The sequence below is a fragment of the Schistocerca nitens genome, chromosome 9, assembly GCF_023898315.1.
Source record: "Schistocerca nitens isolate TAMUIC-IGC-003100 chromosome 9, iqSchNite1.1, whole genome shotgun sequence".
NCBI lineage: Eukaryota > Metazoa > Arthropoda > Insecta > Orthoptera > Acrididae > Schistocerca > Schistocerca nitens.
This window is the reverse complement of record NC_064622.1, coordinates 58,380,910-58,407,533: the sequence shown is the minus strand read 5'-3', so window position 1 is coordinate 58,407,533 and position 26,624 is coordinate 58,380,910. Positions and strand designations below refer to the sequence as shown.

The following is a 26,624-nucleotide window of genomic DNA, read 5'->3' as shown; positions in this document are numbered from 1 at the left end:
TGTTGCTAATCCGGTGAGATCGGGCTGTCAACATATGAACCACAGTGTTATTTTGTACTGGATGGTAATGTGATACCGCATGCATATATCTGTTGGTGAGCATCATTATTCTGTACACTTTATGTCCGAGTTCGTCCCTACACGTTCTGTACACTTCTATATCCAGAAAAACAATCGCTTCATTACTATCTCTAGTGCGAAGTGTGTGGTTTTATGAGAGATGTTGAAGTGCAGAAGAAATATACTTGTTTCTGCTTCCCCATATGGCCATATGACGAACGTATCGTCCACGTACCTCAGCCAGCAGTTTGGGTGCAGCGGTTCAGAACTTATACTCAAACCTCCGGATGTCAGACAGTCAGATCGGTACTAACCGTTGTACGTCGACGGAGTATCAACCAAAACTCCGAAATAGTTTGTGCTATGTGCTCTCGTCCAGGAGACTTGTAAATACCTCCCCGTTCATGCTGTTAGGGTTTTAAATACATAGATAGCTTCTCTTATTTTCCGCTATTGTATCCACAGGTGACGAGAAGGCACGCGAAGTACCTCAAAATTGAGTTCTACCACAGTCCTGGTGGTGTTCACCTATAGCGGTCTGCTGTACTATCGTTGTATCGAGTGAAAACAATGTGCGATGATTTTAACACTAAAAAAGGTAAAGGCTGTTGGGTTGGCTAAAGAGCCAACACCGTGTTACTAGAGGAGGCCGAAATGCACGCGTTTTAGTTCAAGCAGGCTGGCGTGAGGAGGGAAGAACTATACTGACGTGAGGTCTGGAACGTGACAAGGTATTAGAATTCAGAAAGCGGACGTAATAACTTTGATACTTCAAATGGTTCAAATGGTTCTGAGCACTATGCGACTTAACTTCGGAGGTCATCAGTCGCCTAGAACTTAGAACTAATTTAACCTAACTAACCTAAGGACATCACGCACATCCATGCCCGAGGCAGGATTCGAACCTGCGACCGTAGCGGTCACGCGGTTCCAGACTGAAGCGTCTAAACCGCACGGCCACACCGGCCGGCCTTTGATACTTAACTTTAATCCATTAATGATGAACGTCGCTCTTGACGGTACATGATTCACAATATTATCTGTTCAGAAGACATGGTAACTGAATATGGCGCCTTGCTAGGTCGTAGCAAATGATGTAGCTGAAGGCTATGTTAAACTGTCGTCTCTGCAAATGGGAGCGTCTGTAGTCGGTGAACCATCGCTAGCAAAGTCGGCTGTACAACTGGGGCGAGTGATAGGGAGTCTCTCTAGACTAGACCTGCCGTGTGGCGGCGCTCGGTGTGCAATCACTGACAGTGGCGACACGCGGGTCCGACGTATACTAACGGACCGCGGCCGATTTAAAGGCTACCACCTAACAAGTGTGGTGTCTGGTGGTGACACCACACAGTCTTGTGAAGCAGTAGGTCTCTTGCTTACGCTTGAAATTCACTGTTACGGTTTTACGGAATAAACAATTTTCAGCAACCAGGGTAAGTCGTTTCTAATGCCATTAATTCGAAATCGAGCGCTGGGGCTACCTGACTGTGGGTCACTGAATTTAAGACGCATGCTACATGTTATTGAGTATTAAGGGAATTAGGTAGCCCTTGAAGAAGACATTTTTCTGTTCCTTACAGTTTTGACGCTGAACCTCGGGTACGCGAGAATGGCAACGCAGGCTATCAAATGGAAATTCCGTCCCAGATTCAAATCGCCTATCGTGTAGGGACTCGAACCCGTTCCCACACCACTACAGACATCGGTGCCTTTCTCCCAGTCCTTCGCTCGTATTCGATGCCAGTCGCTCGGCGTAATTCTGACGGTGGTCCGATGAACTTTAAAGCAAAGTGGTGCGCAGGCGGCGCGGTTTGGCCTACCGGTTGGCTGCGAGGTCCCAGGCGGCGGCGATGGCCAGGTTGACGCTCATGTCGCATGGCACGATGTTGGCCATGGCGCGCGAGTCGCACTGCATCACCCGCAGCAGGCCCGTCGCGGCGCCCACAGACACGCCGGTGGGGCCGTACAGGTTGTCGATCCAGCCCGGGTACGGCTCCGTGTGGGTCGACGACACTGCAACACCGCCGCACCTGCGCTGCACCTTACTGCTCTCCAAACTTACACTACTGGCCATTAAAATTGCTACACCAAGAACTAATGCAGATGATGAACTCATTGGACAAATACATTATACTAGAACTGACATGTGATTACATTTTCACGCAATTTGGGTGCGTAGATCCTGAGAAATCTGTACCCAGAACAACCACCTCTGGCCGTAATAACGGCCTCGATACGCCTGGGCATTAACGCAAACAGCGCTTGGATGGCGTGTACAGGTACAGCTGCCCGTGCAGCTTCAACACGATACCACAGTTCATCCAGAGTGGTGACTGGCGTACTGTGACGAGCCAGTTGCTCTGCCACCATTGACCAGACGTTTTCAGCTGGCGAGAGATCTGGAGAATGTGCTGGCCAGGACAGCAGTCAAACATTTTCTGTATCCAGAAAGGCCCGTACAGGACCTGCAACATGCAGTCGTGCATCCTACTGAAATGTAGGGTTTCGCAGGGATCGAATGAAGGGTAGAGCCACGGGTCGTAACACATCTGAAATGTAACGTCCACGGTTCAAAGTGCCGTCAATGTGAACAAGATGTGACCGAGACGTGTAACCAATCGCACACCATACCATTACGCCGGGTGATACGCCAGTACGGCGATGACGAATACACGCTTCCAATGTGCGTTCACCGCGATGTCGCCAAACACGGATGCGACCATCATGATGCTGTAAACAGAACCCGGATTCATCCGAAAAAATGACGATTTGCCATTCGTGCACCCAGGTTCGTCGTCGAGCACACCATCGCAGGCGCTCCTGTCTGTGATGCAGCGTCAAGGGTACCCGTAGCCGTGGTCTCCGAGCTGATAGTCCATGCTGCTGCAAACGTCGTCGAACTGTTCGTGCAGATGGTTGTTGTCTTGCAAACGTCCACATATGTTGACTCAGGGATCGAGACGTGGCTGCACGATCCGTTACAGCCATGCGGATAAGATGCCTGTCATTTCAAGTGCTAGTGATACGGGGCCGTTGGGATGCAGCACGGCGTTGCGTATTACCCTCCTGAACCCACCGATTCCATATTCTGCTAACAGTCATTGGATCTCGACCAACGCGACCAGCAATGTCGCGATACGAAAAACCTCAATCGCGATAGGCTACAATCCGACCTCTATCAAAGTCGGAAACGTGATGGTACGCATTTCTGCTCCTTACACGAGGCATCACAACAACGTTTCACCATGCAACGCCGGTCAACTGCTGTTTGTGTATGAGAAATTGGTTGGATACATTCCTCATGTCAGCACCTTTTAGGTGTCGCCACCGCCGCCAACCTTTTGTGAATGTTCTGAAAAGTAATCATTTGCATATCACAGCATCTTCTTCCTGTCGGTTAAATTTCGCGTCTGTAGCACGTCATCTTCGTGGTGTAGCAATTTTAATGGCCAGTAGCGTATTAACTCCACCGTAGCGGTTCGTGTTGTATGGTGACTTCAGTGTCACCTCACATGTTGTTAACTAGGGAACTCTGCTACGCTTCGAAATTGCTAAATACTTATGGGAGTTCGATATACGTCCTAATGTCCTTCTCCACCACCTCTCTGCCCATCTACTCCTACTCCTCCTCCTCCCCCCCCCCCTCAGTGCTCCATCTCCTCCTACCCCTCCATCTTCTCCTAGACTCTTTCAGTATCCGTCACTTCCTCTCCCTTTCTCACTCTATCTCCTCCTCTCCCTCTCTCTGTCCATCTCCTCCTTTCCATCTCTACCCCATTTCTTCCCTCCCTCTTTGTCCCCTATATCTCCTCTCCCCCACTCTCTGACCTCGACTCTTGTTTATTGTTACTGCAGGCGATAACGTGACTGGGAATTCATGTCGCTTAGAATGAGCGAAAGTAAAGAAGGATTGCAGGACCTGTCTAATGTGTACAGGATGTGGATTGAGAGTAAAGCGAAGAAAGACGAAATGCACAACAGACGGAGCCAGTATGACATAAAAAGCAGTCTAGCACTACCAAAAGAGGCATTCCCGGCCAAGAGAAGTCTGCTAGTGTCGAATATAGGTCTTAACTTGAAGAAGATATTTCTGAGAAAGTACGTTCGGAGCACAGCATTGTACGGTAGTGAGACATGGACTGTGTGGAAACTGGAACAAGAAAGAATCGAGGCCTTTGAAATGTGGTGCTACAGAAGATGGACTGATAAGGTCAGGAATGAGGATGTTCCCCATACAATCGGCTAGGAAAGGAACATATGGAAGACACTGACAAGAAGAAGGTACACAATTATAGGACATCTGTTAAGAGATCACGGAATAACTTCCATGGTACTAGAGGTAGATGTACGAGGGGAGTCGAACAGTTTCTAGCCTAAAAAATACAGAAATTCGTAGGAAGTAGGCAAACAGATTCTGGTAGCTACTGTACTTCATTAGCCAGTAGCAATAATGACTGTGTGGATGATGTGGCCTACTCTACACCTTATTTTATATCTATGTGACGATGCTTTGCTGACTAAATTTATATGCTTTGACGACGCCATTATGGCCTTATCACTTTAGGACATGGTGTAGAGATGATCTGAGGATGGTCATTACGGACTGAAACCCGTCATCGTCAAAAGAATTGATATCGTAATCAAAGACTGGAATAAAAAACATTTGAAATATAGACAGACAGAAATTTCATAATACCAATTTATTTATCAATATAATACCCGTGTCCACAAATACATTTGTGGTCACGCTCAGGTAACTTCTGCAAATCACTCAAATTAAGGTCTTCGATTTCGAGTCCAACCATGCGTTCACAGCACCAATCATTGCGTCATAATTGTCATATTGTCGTCCTTTGAGGTCTTTTTTTAGGTTTGGGTAAAGAAAAAGATCTGCTGGAGCCAAATCTGGAGTACGCGGTGGATGACTTAACACTTCGAACCCGCAGTCACGCAGAGTTTCCAGTGTTGCGAGGGCTTTGTCCACCGGTGCGTTCTCCTGATGCAAAAGAATTCCGCGCGCCCATTTTCCGCCCTTTTTTGCTTCATCTCTTCTCTCAAACAGCGCAGGAGGGTGCAATAGTATAATGCATTGGTAGTTACGCCCATTTGCAAGTAATCCACCATAATTACCGTTTCTTCATCCCAGAAGACCGATGCCATCACCTTACCGGCTGATATGTGCACCCGGAATTTTTTGGGAGTAGAGGACGAAGGATGTTTACATTGTTTTGATTGTTGTTTTGTCTCAGAATCAAATTGGTGAACCCACGTTTTGTCCATTATCAAATGCCTTGCAAGAAAGACGTCTTTATCCGCTTCAAATTGGCGGACGATTTCTTCACAACATGCACACGCTCCCGTCTCTAATCTACGTTCCTGTCTTTCGCGCCCCACCGTGACGAAACTTTCCGCATTCACAAAACATCCACAACAATGTCATGAGCACGGCCATGGGAGATTCCAAATGTGGTTTCAACAAGCTGCAACGTTGTTTGACGATCCCACAAAATCGTATTGTAAATTGGAGTCACTGTGTCATGAGTGGTAACGATGACAGACCTTCCGCTCCTGGTGCATCTTCCACACTCGTTCTTTCACGTTTGAAGTCGGACACCCAGTTTTTCACTGTTGCATAAGACGGAGCATGTCCTCTGCAATTTCCTTGTAAGTCATTCCCTTAAAATGATGACATTCAATCACAGCACCGTTCTAGATTTTCTCAATATTCGACATTTTGCTTACACTACGGTATACAACGCATCCTAGCTGCTGTGGCCTTCTTCACATCACGGCGCCTACAGTGTCAGCAACCAAACTGACAGCCTGCAGCCGCGATTTGCCCGCTCGCAGGCACACCGAAGCACTACACAACCGACAGGCAATACTGATGAACGGCCACAACAGTAACAACAACAACACTGCAAAGACACTAGCGGCCACCAGTGGCCACTGCCGGCCTACATAAACATAAGGAAGAGATCGCTGCAGATCCCGGAACTATTTTCACACGTCAAAACACTTAATGGAAAATAGTTCCGAAGTACTCATCCGCCGAAGCGCTATAAAGGCCGGCGCTCGGTTGCACATCGGCTCAACTCTGATCCTCCCCCACCTCCTTTCCTCCGTCCTTTCCCTGGGCTCCCTCTTCCTCCCCCTCTTCCTCCCTGCCTACCCTCTCCCTATCTCCTTTCTCTCCCCCCCCCCCCCGAGTCCTTTTGTACTCCCCTCCTCTGCCTTCCCCATTCCCTGGCACATCTGCTCAGCAACCCCCCACCCCTCTTACGGATCCTCATCTTCCATTGGCTCCTTTCCCCTCTCCCCCTTCACTTTTCCTCTCCTTCCCCCCCTTTTTTTCCCGTCATCTGACCAGTTTCCCCCCGCCTGCTCTCGGGTGTGGTATGTCCTATTTGTGCCAACTTTTTAGTGTAGTGTTTAGTTGAGTGTTCAGTGTTGTGTGTCTTTCCACAGTGTTGCGAACAGAAGTCATGCCGTCGCTGGGTGTGCATTTTATATCTCTTGCGAACAGAACCCAGACTGTCGCCGTGTTTTTTAATTGTCTGTCTATTATTTTTCTGCTTCCTGTGTATTTTATTAGCATCATCAACCCTGTGTTTTATGTTTTAAGCTCCAGAATTTTTCTGCCATTTTACCTGTAAGTCACCGATTTTATCGCCAACTGTTATTATTTTTTATTATCTTAATCTTTTTAAACCAAATACTGTAGGTTGAAGAGCGGCATAATAAGCTACTGCCAGCCCGCCCCCTTTAGGGGGAATCGAAACTCAATAAAGAAAAAAAAAAAACAAAAAAAACAGCACATCGGCAGTTTATCGACGGCAGGCAGACGTGGATAGCTGCCGCCTCGGCAGCCCGACTTGGATCTTCTCGCTGATCTCTGAGTTAGGCTTGGTATATCGGAGAAGTCTCTGGCGGCGACTAGTAGGAAATTATTTCTGTTGTTTTCTACATTATTCTTGTATGTAGCTGTGATTCGAAGACGGATCACTATTTTGTGTTGGTGTTATACTTGGAGAATTTGTTTTGGTTAATTGAACAGTCCAATAAATTGTTTTCGGACTCCGATCGTTAGTTTCTTCTGCTTACGCAGACATATCACTAGCGGCAAAACTAAGGAAGCTGGAGCAGCGAAATTTGACTTGCATACCCAGCAAGGTGCACAGCTCATGGTCTCACAGTAGCGTTCTCGCTTCCCGAGCACGGTGTTCCGGGTTCGATTCCCGGCGAGGTCAGGGATTTTCACCTGCCTCGAGATGACTTGGTGTTGTTGTGTCGTCTTCATTATCGTCATTCATCTCCATTACGGTCGTAGGAAGTCAATGGCAAACCATTTCCGCTAGGACCTTGCCTAGTATAGCGGTGCGGGTTTCCCGCATTGTCCCCTACGCTCTGTCAAGGAGTAAGGGACTTCATCATCATCACCCAGAAAGGGTCACCATAAAAGTAGGTGGCGGTGTTTGTGCGAGACATTACGGTAACTATGTTGGACTAGAAACTTTTCGACCACCCTCGTAAAGGGTAAAATCTGTTGAGGAAGACAGAAATTGGAATACATCCAGCAAATACTTGTCGAGGAAGGTTGGGATTGCTGATAGAGGAGAGGAAACTGTGTCGGGCCGCATCAAGCTAGTCAGTAGATTGATAAAAAAAATGGTAAACCAGGTGGGACCATTAGTTATAGGTTATGAGAGAAGAGACCTCTGCAGATGCTGGAACTAATAGGATAGCGGATTTTTTGCCGCACAGGTTTATAAACTTTCGGACGATTAAGATTCGGTAGTAGTGTGTAATCAAATGCCGAGAAGCCATAAATACAACTTTCCTGCATTCTGTTGAAACCCACTGCGTGGAAGAAAATTATTTATTTTTATTAACAATGCTGGAGATTCCATGGGGCTATTTATGGACAATCTGTGCTTTATAGTCCGCAGCTCGTGGTCGTGCGGTAGCGTTCTCGCTTCCAATGGCCGGGCTCCCGGGTTCGATTCCCGGCGGGGTCAGGGATTTTCTCTGCCTCGTGATGACTGGGTGTTGTGTGCTGTCCTTAGGTTAGTCAGGTTTAAGTAGTTCTAAGTTCTAGGGGACTGATGACCATAGATGTTAAGTCCCATAGTGCTCAGAGCCATTTGAGCCATTTTTTGTGCTTTATAGAAAGGTTGTAACTACAGAAGACAACTGCAGAATGCGAGAAGACCAACATACGATCGATTATTGGTGCACCAACTGTCAGTTGATCCTGAACTAAATAAGTATAACTGATTCGTGACTTTCTATTGCTGGACTAGTGTGTCTCATTTGCTAACCATAATTTGACTGTTAAACAGTGCTGTCTGAATTTAGTTCACTTCACAAAATAGTGATAATCGTTAATAAAACTGCAATGAATAACGGCAGTGATTGCCAGACAAAGGCCTCTAACTCCATATTAATTACTTTTTCTTGGTAGAGATCTTGCATGAATTTTTCTGCAGTTCAGTTGAGTGCATGATTTGCCAAACTGCACAGGCCATGCCTCTGGCTCTGTGCTGGAAGGACCCCTAGCGTTGCCTTTCCAGAAGACGTTGCAAGCCACAGCCACCGTGAGGGACCAGGTATCGGTTACCGGGCCTCACTTCTGTCAAGGCTGATGACGAACAGCAACCTTCCTGCCAGTTTCACACGATTCTTTGCGCTCTGCGTGACGTGGATACAATTCTGCACTTACAGAAATACTTAACGTTGTATGACAAACACCTACACGAGGTAGGAAGCCACGAATTTTACGAGCAAGTGCGTCTGGGCTCATCAAAGAAACTTTGCGTTGAGCTGAGGCAATACTTTCCAGGAACGCTCTGCAAGGAGCAGTCAGAGATAGATAACATCTTGCCATGCCATGAGATGTGGCTGGCCTGCTTTGTGAATAGAAATTCTTTTCCCCTTCGGCCACCTATCTGTCGACACTTTTACTGGATGATCTCTGGCCTAAAAAGTAGTGAGAGGCTTCCTTATTGGCTAACCTACACAAACTGTAGAGTGGGAGAAGCCAACATGACAGTCTTTGGGAAGTGCATACATGGAGGAAATTGTTTTGGCTGAAACGTCAAGTATGCTGGAGGCTGGGAGAGAAACTCAGAATTGTTTAAGAGCTCCTAGACTGGGTCTGTAGTGTTTTGTTAATGTTATAAAACTTTAGCATGGAGTGTTCACTTTCTAACGAATATGTATTTGACTGGTGCTTTGCAAATCCAATGACAGTGGCACTCTATAATTGTGAGGAATTGCAGAATAGAGAACAGAGACGTCACTTGACGTCAGTTCTTGGCAAAGGACACACTTCCACTTCTGAATTGCCCACGAGAGAGAGTACACAACACTTGGGGGGTATTCATTCGCAATAGAGGAAAGATTTCACTTCGGGTCTGAAACGTAAGCACTTGATTTGGAGACTTCAGACTTCGCTTCACGCATCAGAAATCTGAGTGAATGTGGTGAGAGAACTCAGCGTCGGCGAGCAGGCTGCAAGAATGGACGCCCTTATATCGTTCTGCTGTTAGGGTAGGCACATTTCAGAAAACAGTACTTTCGCAAGCGTCTGCAACATCATCACGAACCAATTCGAAATGTTAATGGCATGTGTAATTCTTTCTTTCTTTTGATGGGCATGGGCAATCACTGTGTGATAATCACGGAGTTAGCTAGCCGTAAATCTTACTTATCCAATCTCTGCTGAGGTATTCTTGCATCAGCTCTATAGTGGTCCACGGTAACTATCAATGCCTTCCTCATTCTCTGCACTGCTTTTGATCAACCGATACAATAATAGGTGCAGTTGTTTCAACGTTAGTTGTTTATATACAGCTGCTGCGAAAATGGCCACTACAATAAACGTGACAATAATAGTTTGTTATTCATGTATGCCAACAGAGAATGTTGCAATAAATAGGGGTAAACGTAGACCACGATCACTATTTCATTTCATAGTTAGATGAACACCGGGTTTGTTATCTTGTGTGAGTTACAGCACACATCTCTCATGTTGTCTGGGGCCACTCCCTTCCGTTGTTAATTATCTGTTGCACGACGTCTTTTTCGTTAAATGCTTGTGTGTCCATGGATAGTGATCAGACTAAAGGCGCGGTCAACCAGTGCTGATCGTTGAAGGTGCATCCGTAACCTCAGTTGAAGCATTGCTCATAAATATGCAAACAGATCCACTACTGTTCGATACACCATAGGCGGCAAGTCACTGGGAGTAGCAGCTACCGTAAAACGTCGAAGAGTAGCTGGAGCTACTTAAAGTTGAACGGTCACCTCAAACAGATAGCAGGAGAAACTGATGACAGGTTCAAATTCATTAGGAGAATCGTAAAGAAATGATATATTTATTTATTTATCGTTTTGCACAAACACTTCATCATGTCTGTATTACTACACGGCCCACAATATTAATGTGACCACCATCCTAAAGCCTCAACAATCACCTTTTGCAGTTAAGACCTACAGGAAGAGATTGATTGAGGTTGACAGGGATGTCGAGCCATGCCAACTCCACCTCCATGGGCAGCTGCGCTACGTTTCTCAGTTGAGGTTCCACGGTGCGAATCGTCCGATCGAAGTGGTCACACAGATTTTCAACTGGGTTTAAGTCCGGGAAGTTTGTTGGCCAGGAGAATGCGCTAAACTCGTTCTGATGCTCTTCGAACCACGTCCGTGCACTGAGGGCTGTGTGACATGTTGCATTGTCCTGCTGATAGATACTATCATGCCGAAGAAAAAACTACCTACATGTAGGGGTGGACGTGGTCCGCAAGGATAGATGCATACTTGTTGCTCCATTGTGCCTTATAGAATGAGGCAATCAACCAGGGATTGCCACAGTTACGTTCTGCACACCACAACACTCCCTCTTCCGCCTGAGCCCTTCCTACGGTTGTTGCAGGGCTGAACACACCAATGGCCATATGTCCGATGGAGTGTAAAACGTTATTGATCTGAAAATGTCACCTATCGCTACTCAATGGACGTGTAGTTGTGGTACTGGCATGCAAATTCCAGCCTTTGTCGCCGACGAGCAGCAGTCAAGATGGGTGCATGAATCAGGTGTATGAGGCGGAGGCCCACGCACAGCAACGTTTTCTGAACGGTTGTTGACGAGATACTGTTGGTAGTCTCATGGTTCACCTGAGTGGTCAGTTGCTCAGCAGTTGCCCGTCTATTCACCCTTATACATCTCCGCAGCCGTCGTTCAGCCCTGTTACCTATGGCCCTTGGTGTGCCACAGTTGCCTAGGCGTTTTTGTTTTGTGTAGCGTCATTTTGCAATGCACCGTGTACCTTAACCAGTGTGGCATGTGAACCTTTAAAAAGTAAGATGCTTCGGAAGCGCTCCCTTCCTTGGCCTGAAAACCAATAGTCATGCCTTATGGGGAGGTTTACTTTCTTTGGTCCGAAAAAAACATGTTCTTTGAGAATTTTTCCTCGGGATGTGTTACAGATATCAATGTAAAATTTGGTCAAAATATTTATTGATATTTCCTCTACAAACTGGAATTATTTTTGACCGGAAATGTCGAAAAGCAAAGGCGGAAGTGCCGTGGGAACGATGCAAAAATTCGATGTAGACCTCCACGCGCGGTATGTCACAGTTCAGCCGGCTCGTCTGAAATCAAAATTGAGTTGACGTTAGCGAAGTATATAAAATTCTTTAAGAATTGTACCTCGCTTAAGTTATTTGGACCATAGGAAACAAAATGACAGCCATTTAAAAAAATAGGATTTTTACATCGATTTTTCGTCTTCGACGGCCAAGTAAAAATATTTATAGTTGATAGATCGGAATAAGTGGTACACCCCTAGACAATTTAGTTAGCTTCGTCGGAAACAAATAATATTGCTAATCGGTTCAGTAGATTTGAAGTTACCATACCGCGCGATAAAAAAAAAGCGTCATTTCAGGAAAAACGCGTTTGAAGTTTTGACTACATATAAATGCAATATTATGCAACTTCCGTTCAATCTGCTATTCCGGGTCCATAAACTAGTCCTTCCTCTGCCTCACAGAGAGCGTTTGCTCGATCTGGGCCATCATGCGCTGCTCCAGAGCCGCTCTTACGGCCGGTGACAAGCGGTTTTCGGCCGTTTGAATCCGGTAGTCGTCCGAATGCTTCGCGAACTGCGTCAAATAGACTCCCAGGGTGATGTCCACCGTTGTCATAGTCTTCAGAGTTGCTGAATACCATTCGTTGAAGCTGCCTCACTGCCAGGAAATTCGCAATCTCCACAGTCTTCGCACCAGAATGCAAATGCTTGGGGGCTAAACTTGGACGTTCAAACTTTCATTTGAATTTTGTGTGTTTCCTCCCAAGCACCGGTACAATAACTCGTTCTGCGAAAGAAAAAAACTGGTGCGTGAAAAAGGCCGATTTCAGGCAGGTGCATTTTTTTGTTCAGCCGCGAATAACAAACATTTCCGTTCAGTATTCGGAAAAACTGTTTCAAGGGTGGATTCTAAACACTTTTATGGATCCAAAAATGCAATTTAAAAACTCGATTTTTTGATCAAAAGACAGGAAGTCGAATAAAACGCTCCTTTTCCGCAAAACGCAGCAACTGCGTTTGGTGAGAGGACGGAACATTGACAACTGTATACATGAGGTTTATAATGAGGAAAAAATTTGTTGCAGCTAATACACAGCAAAGATTAATGTACTCAATTGTAGCCAGAGGGTCTGAAAGGGATAAACAAGGCTCAGGGTCATAGAGGAAGGGAAAAAGGACACGAACGGAGAGGGAAGGAGGAAATAGACATAGAGAGAGAGGGAAGAGAGAGTGGAGAAGGAGGTGAAGAGAGATGGGGGGGGGGGGGAGGAGATGGACGAAGACCGGAGGCGGAGGAGATGGACATAGGAACTACATCCACATCCCTTATTTATTCAGGAACTGAAAAGCACTGCCGGGTTCACCAGTATGATACACTTGGCACGTGAATCAGTGAACGTAATCTGTAAAATGAGAGAATAAACAGGAATAATAAAGTGAACAATAAGACGAGAAATTGAAGGAAAATTAAAATTAGCAACAAAAATTGAGCATTAAAATGAACAATAAAATAGCTAATAAAAAGAGCAATAGGATCAACAATAAAATGAAAAATAAATTTATACTGCAAAAGTTGACTGGATTAACGGAAGATGGCCAGGCGAGTGGCTTAGAAAAAACTTGTTCCAACGATTCTTCAGTGTTGTTCATCAAATAAGAGTAATATTAAAGAAGTTCCATCGAAGAGCGGCGTGTTTCGTCACGGGATCGTTTACTCAGAGCAAAAGTGTTACGTGGCTGCTCAAAAGAACCTAGTGCCAGATTTTCATGAAAATTAGTTCATCAAACAAAATTTGTACTCAGCGTTTAAAAATTAATAGGAGTGAAGATTGACGCATTGCTATTCTGAATCCATGAATTCACGAGATACTGATAAAACAGTAAGGAAAGTCAAACAAAGCGAAAGGCAAAAATATACAAAGCAGAACTGAAAATAATCACTAAACAAGATGTTCCACTTTATGCAAAACTAACGCACGTGGATGGATATTACCTTCTTTAATAAATGAGAAGTTGCAGTAACACTTTCGGAAATCAGGCCCTCAACCAGCACACACACCTGCCTCAGCCAACGCTCGACAACCAAGCCTACCCTTTACGGTGACTGACAACTTGACAATACAAACTTCGGAATCCAGAGAGTCTCCTCTTTACATCTACTCAGGAAAAGTGTTTACGCTGCCCAGTATCACAGTCAAAACCGCTATTTCTCATAATGTAACAATCTTTCATATACAATAATATTGTACTGTTATTCAGTGCAACTGCGACAAACCATAATTGACCTCTCAATCAAACTGTCTGTAATTGTAAATACTCTTAAATATTCATAACGTTTGTCAATATGTTCCACGCGTTCCTTGCCTGTAAAACGCGAGAAAAAACCGATGTAACTAAAATGTTCTTGTGTATCTATGTGGACAAAATATTCTGTGATGCGTTGTAATTAAACAACTGACTTACATATTCCTGACATGTGGCTGGTGGGAGCAGCGACCGAAACGATTACGAATTTTTTTTTATTTTTTTATCGTATATTGTCAAATGCTTAACGTTTTCGGCAACAAGTACCATCATAGGTCCTTTCCATGGTTCAAAATCAATCTCTCTTACCCCGGTAATTGTGTTAGTACGAACCGATTGTTAATTCAAAAAAACATACACGCTACTTTGGACTAAAGCAAATGAAATTTCTAAATAACAGACAATATAAAAACAGTTAATGTAATTCATAGTCACTTGTCACGGACAGTAATATTTAGAGTGACATTCAAGCAACACTTCTCACAAATCATTAGTATTCTCCTCCTCTAATTTGACGGGGTTGTCCACCTGAAGAAGAGGAAATAAATCCTTCGAAACGAATCGTGGATCTAATAAACCAGCCAACAGTTGATGAGTGCAACAGCTACACGAGATAGAAGAACTGTATTCAAGACTATAGGAATGAGAACTATGCTTCATTGTATCTAAAATTCATTCACTTTATTTAGGTCTAAAATCAGAGGTGGCTATCTATGGTTTTTACACACAGCACACGTGTATTGATTGTTATACGTTGCTTGAGTTTCAAGCTGGCTAGATGAAATCACTGCCATTCTTGGTTTATTGACATTTAGAAGAACGATCTACCAACTTCCTTTCTTTTACTTCAAAGAGATAGATAATACAACAGTATTAACAATACGTTAGGTTCTGGAGTATAACGACACTGTTTAGTGCTTTAAATAACTTCTGTACTGTTAATTAAAACACTGACGTTACATCCATGACTGACGTTGTGGATACTTACCCATAGCAGGTCGGATAACTGCTATCGGAAGATCTGAAAATTCCTGGGACACCATTTCTTCCGCCACTGCTTTCGTGAAGACGTATGTGTTCGGGTAGCCACCGAGTAACCTTAAAAAAGACGAAGAAGAATGTAACCATTCGATACAGCTCGACGCTGTCGATCAGTGAATAAGATAGTGGCTTACGGGATACTGAATCCGCATTTTAGAAACTCTTCCTATAAGAATTTATTACAGTTGCTATCATTATCATTTAACCTAATTCCTACCGCAAACTTCACAACTAGGGTAGCAAAATCTCATAAACAGCCTTTGATAATACCTTTATAGAAATGTATAATTAACAAAATTATGTTACAAAACCAGCAGTAAGTGATAGGTGTGATATGTTGGCCAACTGTTAATACTAATCAGAATACAAAATCTACCAACTCTGACTTCAAATGAGCAGTCAATAAGCCAAAGATCTGTTATTTCAGGGAAGAATTCAGACCTGAACATGAATGAAACATATATTGATGAAGTTCCTACCTTATTTGAAAACTTTCACCACAATGTAACCCCCAAAAATGCAAAAGAAGGTATACCATAGGTCAAAAAGGAAACAGTATCTGCCAGGACCTGGAAGTTATAATTCATTACAACGCATATTGCAAAACACTGTAGACAGTAACGAAACATCAAAGCAAAGGTATTATGAGGAAAAGATATATCAGGCAAGAAAATAAAGACAATATTGGACGTAAAGAAGGAGGGGGAGACAGCTAGAACCAGAGAAAATGAGCAGATAGCTTCAAAAGTAAATGATGTACTGGTAAGAGATGCATGTAGTGTTGCAAAATTTTTTAACAAATATTTCGTAATTGTTACTGAAAAGGTGGGGTTTTCAGGTTGAGTAATTGCTGCCGGGGAATATTTCAGGCGACTCATCATAATTAACTTAGTAATAGGAATACAATTACATTAAATTTCTACGGCTCAGTGGCCGGGAGCAGGTGATTCTATAGGACGCTACTTCAGCGACTTGCGTGTCCCTAACCTACCCCAGTTATCCGACCGGAGAAAGACGACCTACAGTTTAAAGTGGAATCCGAGCCACATGTCGTTCCTGGCAGCTCATCACATCGTCGAGAGGTGAAGTGAGACGGAAAATTTCCGTGATCTGACCGGGAATCGTTCCCGGAGGCTGTCGGTTTGCAGGCATGCACTTTACCGCTAGAGCACCACGCTTGACAGTAATTTGAATATGACCCTCACCACACCTGAAGTGGTAATGTACAGCATAAAATCTTTAAAATAAAACGCTATCAACATATCAAATTATTTGTATAACCAGTCGCTGTCACCGGAAAATTTCCCATTCAGCTACAATATCATGCACTTAAGCCTCTTTGAAAGAAAAAGAAATGAACAAATAACATCAAGTTTCAGTTCAGTTTCACTTTTGAGAGACTTCTCGTCTATTTTAGAAAAAGTAATAAACAAAGCCAAGTGACTATAGATAAAACAGTTGTCACAGTCACAGATTGGATTTATGAAGGGTTTCGATTTTAAGTAGGCTAGTTATGCATAAGTCCACAGCTCGTGGTCTTACGATAGCGTTCTCGCTTCCCGCGCACGGGGTCCCGGGTTCAATTCCCGGTGGGGTCAGAGATTTTTCCCTGCGTCGAGATGACTGGGAGTTGTTGTGTCGCCTTCATCATCATCATTCATCCCCATTACGGTCGGAGGAAGGCAAACCGCCTCCGCTAAGCAGGAGTATGGGACCTCATCATCATCATCAGTTATGCATAAAGCGAGAATTTACTTTATTCGTTAGGCTAGAAATTACAGACTGACTTTGTAAATCACAGTACCCTTTGAAAAAAAAATTAGCATATCGTGGCACAATAGGAAATGCTGCAAAATGGTTCAAAGTTTGTCTCACTGACAGGAAACAAAGGGTGTCAGTAGAAAAAAGTCCTGTGTTACCAGCCATCATCCAAATGGAAACTAATTACATGTGGTGTTCCACAAGATTCCATCTTAGGGCCCTTAATTTTCTTGTGTCAGCGTACTTTCATTAGGAACATTACCGGATGCCAAGTTTCATTTGTTTGCAGATGATACAAATATTACAATGAATAACAAATAACGTATAGTATTTCGAGAGATCGGTTAATGGAACTCTTCAGTGATATTAATAAACGATTCCTTGCCAGTTTGTGTCACTAAACAAGGAGAAACACTGTGCGCAGTTCGTTACATGTTCGAGGCTTTCCCCAGTCCACTTGCAAAATATGACAACAAAAAAACAGAAGACGTTGACGGTGTCCGGTTTTTGAGATTACAGCCTGATAATAAATTCAACTGGGAGGAGCATAATACTAAACTGCTGATCTCTGTTTGCAATGGAGATGTTGTAGGACTTAGGTCAAAAAAAGTAAAATAAAAGCTCGCGTCATCGTTTTCACTTCATAGCGTCACGCGGAATCATTTTTTGGGTTACCTCATCAAACCAAGCTCAAGTTTTCCGCTTCCAAAAGCGTATAATGTGAAATCAATAAAATTGTGCAGAGGCTTGTGCAAGGTCCTGGTGATACTAACAGCTACTTCCTACTATATTTATCCCATAATGAAATGTCTCATAAATGATGTATATCTTTTTTCAAACTATGGAATCAATGGTAGGAATAAAAGCAATCTTCATAAAGATTTGAAGTCACTTACTCAGAAACTTGTCCATTTTAACGAGCAATCATTATCAATAATTTTCCAGCTGCCATAAGAAGTTCAATTACTAACGAAGTTCAGTTTAAGAAGAGTGTAAAGGACTTATTGGTGCATAACTCCTTCCACTTCATTGACAAATGTCTTAGTAGAACCTAATGGTTCACGTATTTTTAATTCAAATAACTTGAGTGTTACATAGGATCTGACTTCTGGACATTCTCATTGTAGTAATATGATGAATACAAATAAGTGTCGTAAAATGGTTTTGTTTTTCATACGTAGCTACAATAGCATAAGAATTATCATATGCACCGCCGCTTCCTGTACATTCAAATGTTTTGTGACTAGTTTATTATCTATTACAGTAAAACATGTTCAAGCATTTTCAACTTATTCCACGTCTAAGAGGACTAGTCAGCTCTGGGTCTGTGGGAGGTACATTGGTATACCTCTTTCTTTTCTTTTCTTATTCTTCAATTCGTGTTATGTATTCTGGTTCTATGAGGTGGTCTACATCCATGAGGATCTCCTCACTAGGGGGTCTACGGAACAAAAAGGATATCTCATCTAATCTCTAATCTTTGGATTCGGACTTTAATGTAGGAATCTGTGTGAGGGTCTTGGTGAATGATAGTGTTGCATATCGCAGAGCGGCAACGCCACGGAGTTGTAGCGAAATGTCTGAAGACCTACAGAAATTTTACGATTGGTGCAGGGACTGGGAATCAGTAAATAAATGTACTGGATTATATTTCAATGTGAGGGTCGTTACTGTGAACAAGTGCTGTGAGTTGAGATTTTTCTGTAAGACTTTAGTTATTTATATCAACAGAAAACTATTCAGCTTCGACCATTAGTTCCTTATCTCAAACTCTACGATCACTATAATTTCGACATTAGTGTATCAACAATGGCAGACGAAAAGAAAGCCACCATCTAATTATTGTGTTTTTTTCCTCATACATGTGAGCTGGGATTGCAGTTTTAATCCTCCAAATATCAAAAATATTTCTTTCTTATTCTTTTATGACATTTCGTTTTATAGAGTACGTACGTAATTCTATGTCACTTTTACGACGTGGGATTTTTTTGTAACTTTCAACGTTTATGAATTGGGGAACACCAGCTGGAAGAAATTAATGTACATTTACGCCCATACTCTGAAAAGCACAGTGTATTGTGAAGTGCAAGACAGCGCTTGCTTTACATTTTACGACTTGGTAGGGCTTTTTCTCGTTCTATTAGCGATTGGAGTGCAGGAAGAATGTTTAAATGTCTCTGCTCTTGACTTCAAGATACATACGGGATCAATCTATGTGGGGCTGCAGAATGTTCATAGATTTCTGACAATGCTTGATCTTGAAACTCTTTAGGTAGGAGAAGTTGATGTCTCCCAACTTCAGGTATTTCAACATCTCAGCGACGCTCTTCCAAGGGCCAAACAAGGCTGTCGCCATTCGTACTGTCCTTCTGTGTATGTCTTCATGTCCCCTGTTAAACATAATTGGCTATGTGCAGTATTTGAGGATCGGTCGCACCAGCGTTTTGTAGACATTCTGCCTTACACACTGATTGTCTTTTCCAACTATCCTACCAATGAACTGTCACTTACTTTACCAACTACTGAGCCTATGTAATCATTCCATTTCGTTTCCCTGGAAACCGTTACACCCAGAAATTTTTATGAGTTGACTGATTCCAAATGGAGCTCTCTGATATTATTGACGTAAGATACTACGCTCATTTCTTGTCTGGGGTACAAAATTTATTTTTGACAAAGTTTATTTTTAATCAAGATTAAATTTAATTTTTTTCCATTCAAGCCCTGACTCTGTTACTGTTGTTCAGAATAATGCAAAGAAAAAGAGCCGTCTTTAATTCGATAACGCGAATTTACGAAAAGATTTCGAGCGTTATAAATTCATCTTGAGGAGTTAATTATTGGTATTTCATCTTTATTTGTTCGTACATATTTACATTAGTTTTATTAAGTGTATATCAGCTAAAAGATGAAAACTGTGACTAAAATTGCTATTACAAAAATTAGTATTTGGTTCTATTGGTAGATATATTGTGATGTTGTTTATCTAGATCTGCGTACGAGGGCTATTCGGAAAGTAAGGAGCGATCGGTCGCGAAATGGAAACCACACTGAAAATCAAAACTGTTTTGCTTGCAACGATTAGCTACACCTTCCAGCTACTTCTCTACATAGTCGCCGCTCAGACTTAGACATCTGTCGTAGCGTTGTACCAACTGTCCAATACCATCGTTATAGAAGACAGCCGCCAGTGCTTTCCGACAATTTTCTATTCCGGAATGGAGCTCGTTGTCTGTGTCAAAATGTTGCCTTCATTGGCAGCGGTTCATCTGGGCAGAGATGAAAATCAGATGGAGCTAAGACGGGGCTCTGCAGTATGTGACAAAACACTTCCCATCAAAAACGCTGCAGGTAAGTCCTCACTGAACCTACAGTGTGCATGTCATGAAGAAGGAAATTCATGACTGTTACGTTATGTGGGGTTGCATGTAATCTGGCACTCATACTTGGTGGGAGACACTATTGTTCTTGAATCTTTACGTGCTAACTGGGTGCTCAGCACTGAAAAGAACGAAGTAACGCGATGGACAGGCATGCTAGAGACACTGCCCAACACATATGTACAAAGCTCCATCGGATTTTCACTGTAGTTTCCATTTCGCGGCCGATCGGTCCTTACTTTCCGAACAACCCTCCAGCATACTCCACGGTGCAAGCGGATGGTACCACATACTACTACTAGTCATTTCCTTTCTCGTTCCACTCGCAAATAGAGCGTGGGAAAAAAGACTGTTTAAAAGCTTCCGTACGAGCTCTAATTTCTCTTATCTTATCTTTGCGGTCAATACGGGAACTGAACGTTCGCAGCAGTAGAATCGTTCTGCAGTCCACACAGTTCCTCCTAGCTTTTCATAAATTGCAGACAAAGTGTGTTCTGTCTTCTCCAGGTTTCCTGAAATTCTAACTGTACTTAGCTCGTTGCTAATTATTTTACCACTTTCGTCGTGTAGAGTCTGGTTTAAGTAAACTATGCATGTCCGCCTACGTACTGCGCGGTCAGTGTGTGGGAGATTTTTCTCCACGTGGGGACTGGGTGCTGTGTTGTCCTTACTTTCGTATTGTCACAATGGACATTACTATTGAGCTATTGAGATGGATGAATGGACATGACCAGAATGTCAATCAGCTGATAAAAAGAAAACTACAAATAATGTGTGTGCTGTACGGCTTACGCCTGCAAACACAGGTATAGTCAGACTGTGTACCCGTACAGTAATGCGGGTTGCCTTCACGGACCGGCGGGGTCAGCTCATACAGTCCCAACTATCGCATCGGGATAGGGGTAAATGCTTGAAGCATAGTGCATGCTTGAAGCATAGTGCATGTTTACTAAATACACTGCTCAACAAAAGTTTGTAATACTATCCCAAAATGTAGTCCGCTGACCTAGGCACTTCATGCATTATCCGATTAGAGCCCATATACTGGGTGTTGCGTGATGTCCTTAGGTTAGTTAGGTTTAAGTAGTTCTAAGTTCTAGGGGACTGATGACCTCAGATGTTAAGTCCCATAGTGCTCAGAGCCAAACAAACAAACAAGCCCATATACCGAACGTTGTTTGCTAGTGGCAAGCTTTGTTGCTGTTTCCCAGTCATGTAAACATACCGCTGACGCTGCCCCACACCGCTAGTAGTTCAGTATGAACAACAGCTTTATTCAGTTTGTGTTCGGCACTGCAGTAACATGCAACGCAGGGGCATACAACACTTTGATAGAGTCAAGTTAGTGGTTTTACTTTCAGCAGGTCATACAAAACAAGATCTTGCCGATCGGTTACATGTCGTTAAAAGTGTTGTGTCTAAAGTGCGGAGACAGTACAGAGAGACGGTAAATGTGAACGAGAGACCTCGCAGTGGTCCTTCGCGTGTGACAACACCAATTCAGGATCGTTTCCTCCAACTATCGGCTCCTAGGCGGCCAACATCAGCTACCAGAAGTATTGGAAGTGACTTCTCCCGGGAAACAGGGATTCGTATCTCACACCAAACAGCGCGGAGAAGATTGCATCTCGGTGGTCTTCAGTCCAGAAGACCAATTAGAAGTTTTGCATTGAGCCAACGGAGCCGACGCAGTCGAAGGACCTGGACACTTACATATGTACACTCATGCTCATAAATTAAGGATAGCTGCAGAATGTGTTGCCACACAATGTGGCACTACACAAAACTGACGCTAATAGCATAGGGACATAGGGAACACACACGACACAGGTCTGTAAGTCCACGGTATTGGTGATAAGTTGAGAAAACTGTCTCGAAACACATTTGATACAAAACGCCACTGTTTCCTGCGCATGTAAACCGACATCAATATGGGATATGATCACCATGCACACGTACACAGGCCGCCCAACGGGTTGGCATACTCTGGATCAGATGGTCGAGCAGGTGCTGGCGTATAGCCTCCCATTCTTGCACCAATGCCTGTGTGAGCACCTGAAGTGTCCTAGGGATTTGAAGACGTGCAGCGATACGTTGACCGAGAGCATCCCAGACGTGCTCGATGGCGTTTAGGTCTGGAGAACAGGCAGGCCACTCCATTCGCCTGATATCTTCTTTTTCAAGGTACCCCTCCTCGATGGCAGCTCGGTGGCGTCGTGCGTTATCATCCATCAGGAGGAAGGTGGGACACACTGCACCCCTGAAAATGCGGACATACTGGTGCAAAATGACGTCCAGATACTCCTGACCCACTGGACTCGCATTCGGGAGGACGACGGTTCAATCCCGTCTCCGGCCATCCTGATTTAGGTTTTCCGTGATTTCCCTAAATCGTTTCAGGCAAATGCCGGGATGGTTCCTTTGAAAGGGCACGGCCGATTTCCTTCCAATCCCTCGTTAACCCGAGCTTACGCTCCGTCTCTAATGACCTCGTTGTCGACGGGACGTTAAACACTAACCACCACCACCACCACTCCTGACCCGTAACAGTTCCTCTGTCAAAGACATGCAGGGGTGTACGTGCACCAATCATAATCCCACCCCACACCATCAGACCACGACCTCCATACAGTTTCCTTTCAAGGACATTAAGAGGTTGGTATCTGGTTCCTGATTCACGCCACATGAAAACCCGGCGAGAAGCACTGTTCAGACTATACCTCGACTCATCTGTGAACATAACCTGGGACCACTGTTCCAATGACCATGTACTGTGTTCTTGAGAGCAGGCTTTATGGGATCTCCTGCGACCAGGGGTCAGTGGAATGCACCTTGTAGGTCTCTGGGCGAATAAACCATGTCTGTTCAGTCGTCTGTAGACTGTGTGTCTGGAGACAACTGTTCCAGTAGATGCGGTAAGATCCCGAGCAAGGCTACCTGCAGTACTCCGTGGCCGTCTGCGGTCACTGATGGTGAGATATCGGTCTTCTTGTGGTGTTGTACACTGTGGGCGTCCCGTACTGTAGCGCCTGGACACGTTTCCTGTCTGCTGAAATTGTTGCCATAATCTTGAGAACACACATTGTGGCACACGGAGGGCTCGTGCTACGACCTGCTGTGTTTGACCAGCGCCAGTCGCCCTAGTATTCTACCCCTCATAACATCATCAATATGTGTTCTTTGAGCCATTTTCAATACACAGCCATCATTAGCACGTCTGAAAACGTCTGCACACTTACTCGCTGCACCGTACTCTGACATGTACCAACACACCTCTGCGTATGTGGACTGCTGCCAGCGCCACCGTGCGACGACCGCAGGTCAAGTGCACCGCATGGTCATACCCCGAGGTGATTTAAACCCGCAAACCGCCCACCAGAGCGTTGTTTCACCATGTATCAGCATTATCCTTACTTTATGAGCTTGAGTCTACATTGGACCATTGCAGAACGGAGTAATGTCGTGTTTGCTGACGAGACTAGGACTGGTCTGCGTCAGGACACTAGACGTGTTACGGATTGAAGAAGCGCTACACGACATCAGGAACGCCGATACATTCAGAAAGTCCACCCATTTGTAGGTGGAATAGTACTGCTCTGGGCGTCAATAAAGATGGGTCGGCGTACCCATCTAATTTCCATCTACGGCAATCTGGATCCTACAAACGACTGTAAAGCCGTACAGACGTCAAAACGGCGTCACCTTCTTTCTGGTCGATGACAATGCAAGACCACACCGTACTCTAGCAGTGTCTCGGTATCTTCAAAGATGCAACATCAACCGAATGCACTGACCACCACAGTTCCCAGACATGAATGTAATTAAGCATGCATGGGACCTGTTGAAGGTGGCCATCGCACATCGCCGGAATCCACTTGACAATCTTTAGGACCTCAGTGAAGTTGCTATAGTGGAATGGGACCTCATATCCCAAGATAATCTTGATGGTCTCATCCAGTGGATACCTCGCAGAACTGAACTCACCCACGTGCGGGGAGGACATATTCACTATTAAAGACTGATAACCATCGTCATGAGATAAAGATTTTCACTGTTTTTGTTTTCAAGATGTACATTACAGTTCCAACTGCAAATGGATGGACTTCCTGAACGAATCCGCGTTCCTGGTGTCGTCTAGCCTACTTTGTTTTGTAATGAGTTTTTGCAACTAACCACAATCGTTCTTGTTTTCAGAAGGAACTATGTGTATTTGGTATTGTACAAACCTCAGTGGTTGTACTATAAGAAGTCATTGTAGTAAACTCTTTGATATTCCAAACTTTTGTTGAGGAGTGTATTTTATGTCACTAATTCTGTTTTTGTAATTTTTTGCCTTTCTACAGACTTGGCACTGGTGGGAGTATGAAAACACCAGAATGACTGATCAAAAGTATGATGATAGCCCTATGTAGTGAGGAATTCACCGTTAGACGCCACGAGAGGCGGATTCGCCGGTATAAAAGGAGGCGAGAAGTGTGGTGTTGTTAGTAGAGAAGCAGGAACAGAAGAATGGATCCTTCAGGGCAGTTTAGTGACTTCAAACGTGGAGCAGTCATTGGTTTTCACTTGAGTAACACATCCATCAGGGACATTTCAGTCCTTCTAGAGCTGTCCCAGTCGACTGTTGATGAAGTCGTTGTGCAATGGAAAACGCGAATGAACAGCAATACTTAGACCAAGACCAGACAGACTTCACGTACTGACGGACAACGACCGTTAAGCATTGGGAAGGGTGGATGTATAAAAATTCCACGAAATTAGCGACAGGAAACACGCGTGAATTCCAAAGTACTGCAAGCACTTCAGATAAAACAATAACTTAGCGTAGGTGGTCTCTTCAGCGATGAGTGCAGGATTAACCTGACCCCTATTGATCCTCTTAGAAGTGTGTGAAGACAGCCAGGTGCTAATCCCCGTTTCAGGCGTGCAGCCTCAGGTGAAGCAGTGGATTGGTCAGGAACGTCTCATTCCAGTGTCATGTGCAGATGTTGGACACCTCTCTCCGCTACAGTGGGTGATTTGAAGCCTCTGCAGTATCGAGAGAGGGTCCTGCAAACCCACTGCCCAACCCTACCGTCATGTCTTTGGCGACGGTTTGGTTGGTTCATTTAGGGGAGGGAAGTGGTCCACCTGTAAAGGAGACGGCATATAAATATTTTCAACATTTCGCGGCCCTGTCAGCAACTGTGTGAACATTAATTTTGATTTTAATAGTTAACAGCCTCAGTGCACCGTTTACCTAGAATTTACCTAGGTTTCAGTCAGTATAACCCAACCTTCTTCAGAATAACAGTAACTAGCTTTTGTCCATAGTGGACATCGTCAAGCTGAAACTACAAATCCATAAATCATCGTCAGAGTATAAAACTTATCTGGAACTGCCTCGGCCCCTCTTCGCGACCGTGATGCGGCAGCCACTAGTGCTGTACAGTTCGAGATAAGTTTTGTAGTCTGACGATGATTTATGGATTTGTAGTTTTAGCTTGACGATGTCCACTATGGACAAACGCTAGTTACTGTTAATGTGAAGAAGGTTGGATTATCCCGACTGAAACCTAGGTAAATTCTAGGTAAACGGTGCAACTGAGGCTGATAATTGTTAAAATTAAAATTAATAGGCCGCATATAGTAGGTCGCTGTGCAACCTGTTCTTGAGTACTGCTAGAGTGTTTGGGATCCGTATCAGGTCGGATTGAAGGGAGACATCAAAGCAATTCAGAGGCGTGCTGTTAGATTTGTTGCCGATAGGTATGAACAACACGTGTTGCGGAGATGCTTTGGGATCTCAAATGGGGATCCCTGGAGGGAAGACGACTTTCTATTGAAGAAACACTTTTGAGAAAATTTAGAGAACTGGCATTTGAAGCTGACTGCAGAACGATTCTGTAGCTCCAATATACACTGCCCGTAAGAGCCACGAAGATACCAGACATTGGGGCTCGTACGGAGACATATAGGCAGTTGTTTTTCCCTCGCTCTGCTTGCGAGTGGAACAGTAAAGGAAATGACTAGTAGTGGTGCAGGGTACACTCCGCCTCGCCGCTGCAAGGTGGATTGCGGTGTATCTATGTAGATGTATTAAGGGAGCCGTGAGACCGGCATGGCGGGCAGGGCGACTCACTTGCTGGCGAGCTGCAGGTCGTGCTGCTGACCCTCCGGCAGCGCCTCGCACAGTGCCAGCAGCTTGTCGGCGCTGATGGGCGCCTCGTAGAAGCGCTCCAGCACGCGCGGCCGCACGTACTGCGAGTACGCCGTCGACGTGTGCAGCACCACCTGCCACACATCACCGCCGTCCAGCTCAAAACACCAACATTTAGCAGGTAATCAGGCAGCACAGCAAACTGTTCAAGGAAATGTCAGAGAGAACTAGACCAACACTTTTAAACACACTACTGTTTGGAAAAAGTGAAACACGAAGACTAAGATATGTGATCACAATGAAATTTGTTTTTTAAAAACGTAGATCTTCTGATTGGTTTGATGC

At 44.2% G+C, this 26,624-nt stretch overlaps 1 protein-coding gene across 4 annotated transcripts in view; it reads right to left on the bottom strand.

The window, feature by feature from the left end:
• LOC126203282 (fatty acyl-CoA reductase wat-like) overlaps nucleotides 1-26,624 on the bottom strand; it is a 236,390-nt gene that overhangs the window by 40,943 nt on the left and 168,823 nt on the right. For all 4 annotated transcript variants that reach the window (XM_049937539.1, XM_049937540.1, XM_049937537.1 and 1 more), the window contains 3 exons: nucleotides 26,262-26,413; nucleotides 14,947-15,056; nucleotides 1,881-2,073 (listed from right to left, as the gene is read on the bottom strand). In XM_049937539.1, coding sequence (XP_049793496.1) covers nucleotides 1,881-2,073; nucleotides 14,947-15,056; nucleotides 26,262-26,413 — 455 coding nt within the window. The remainder of the gene's footprint in view (nucleotides 1-1,880; nucleotides 2,074-14,946; nucleotides 15,057-26,261; nucleotides 26,414-26,624) is intronic.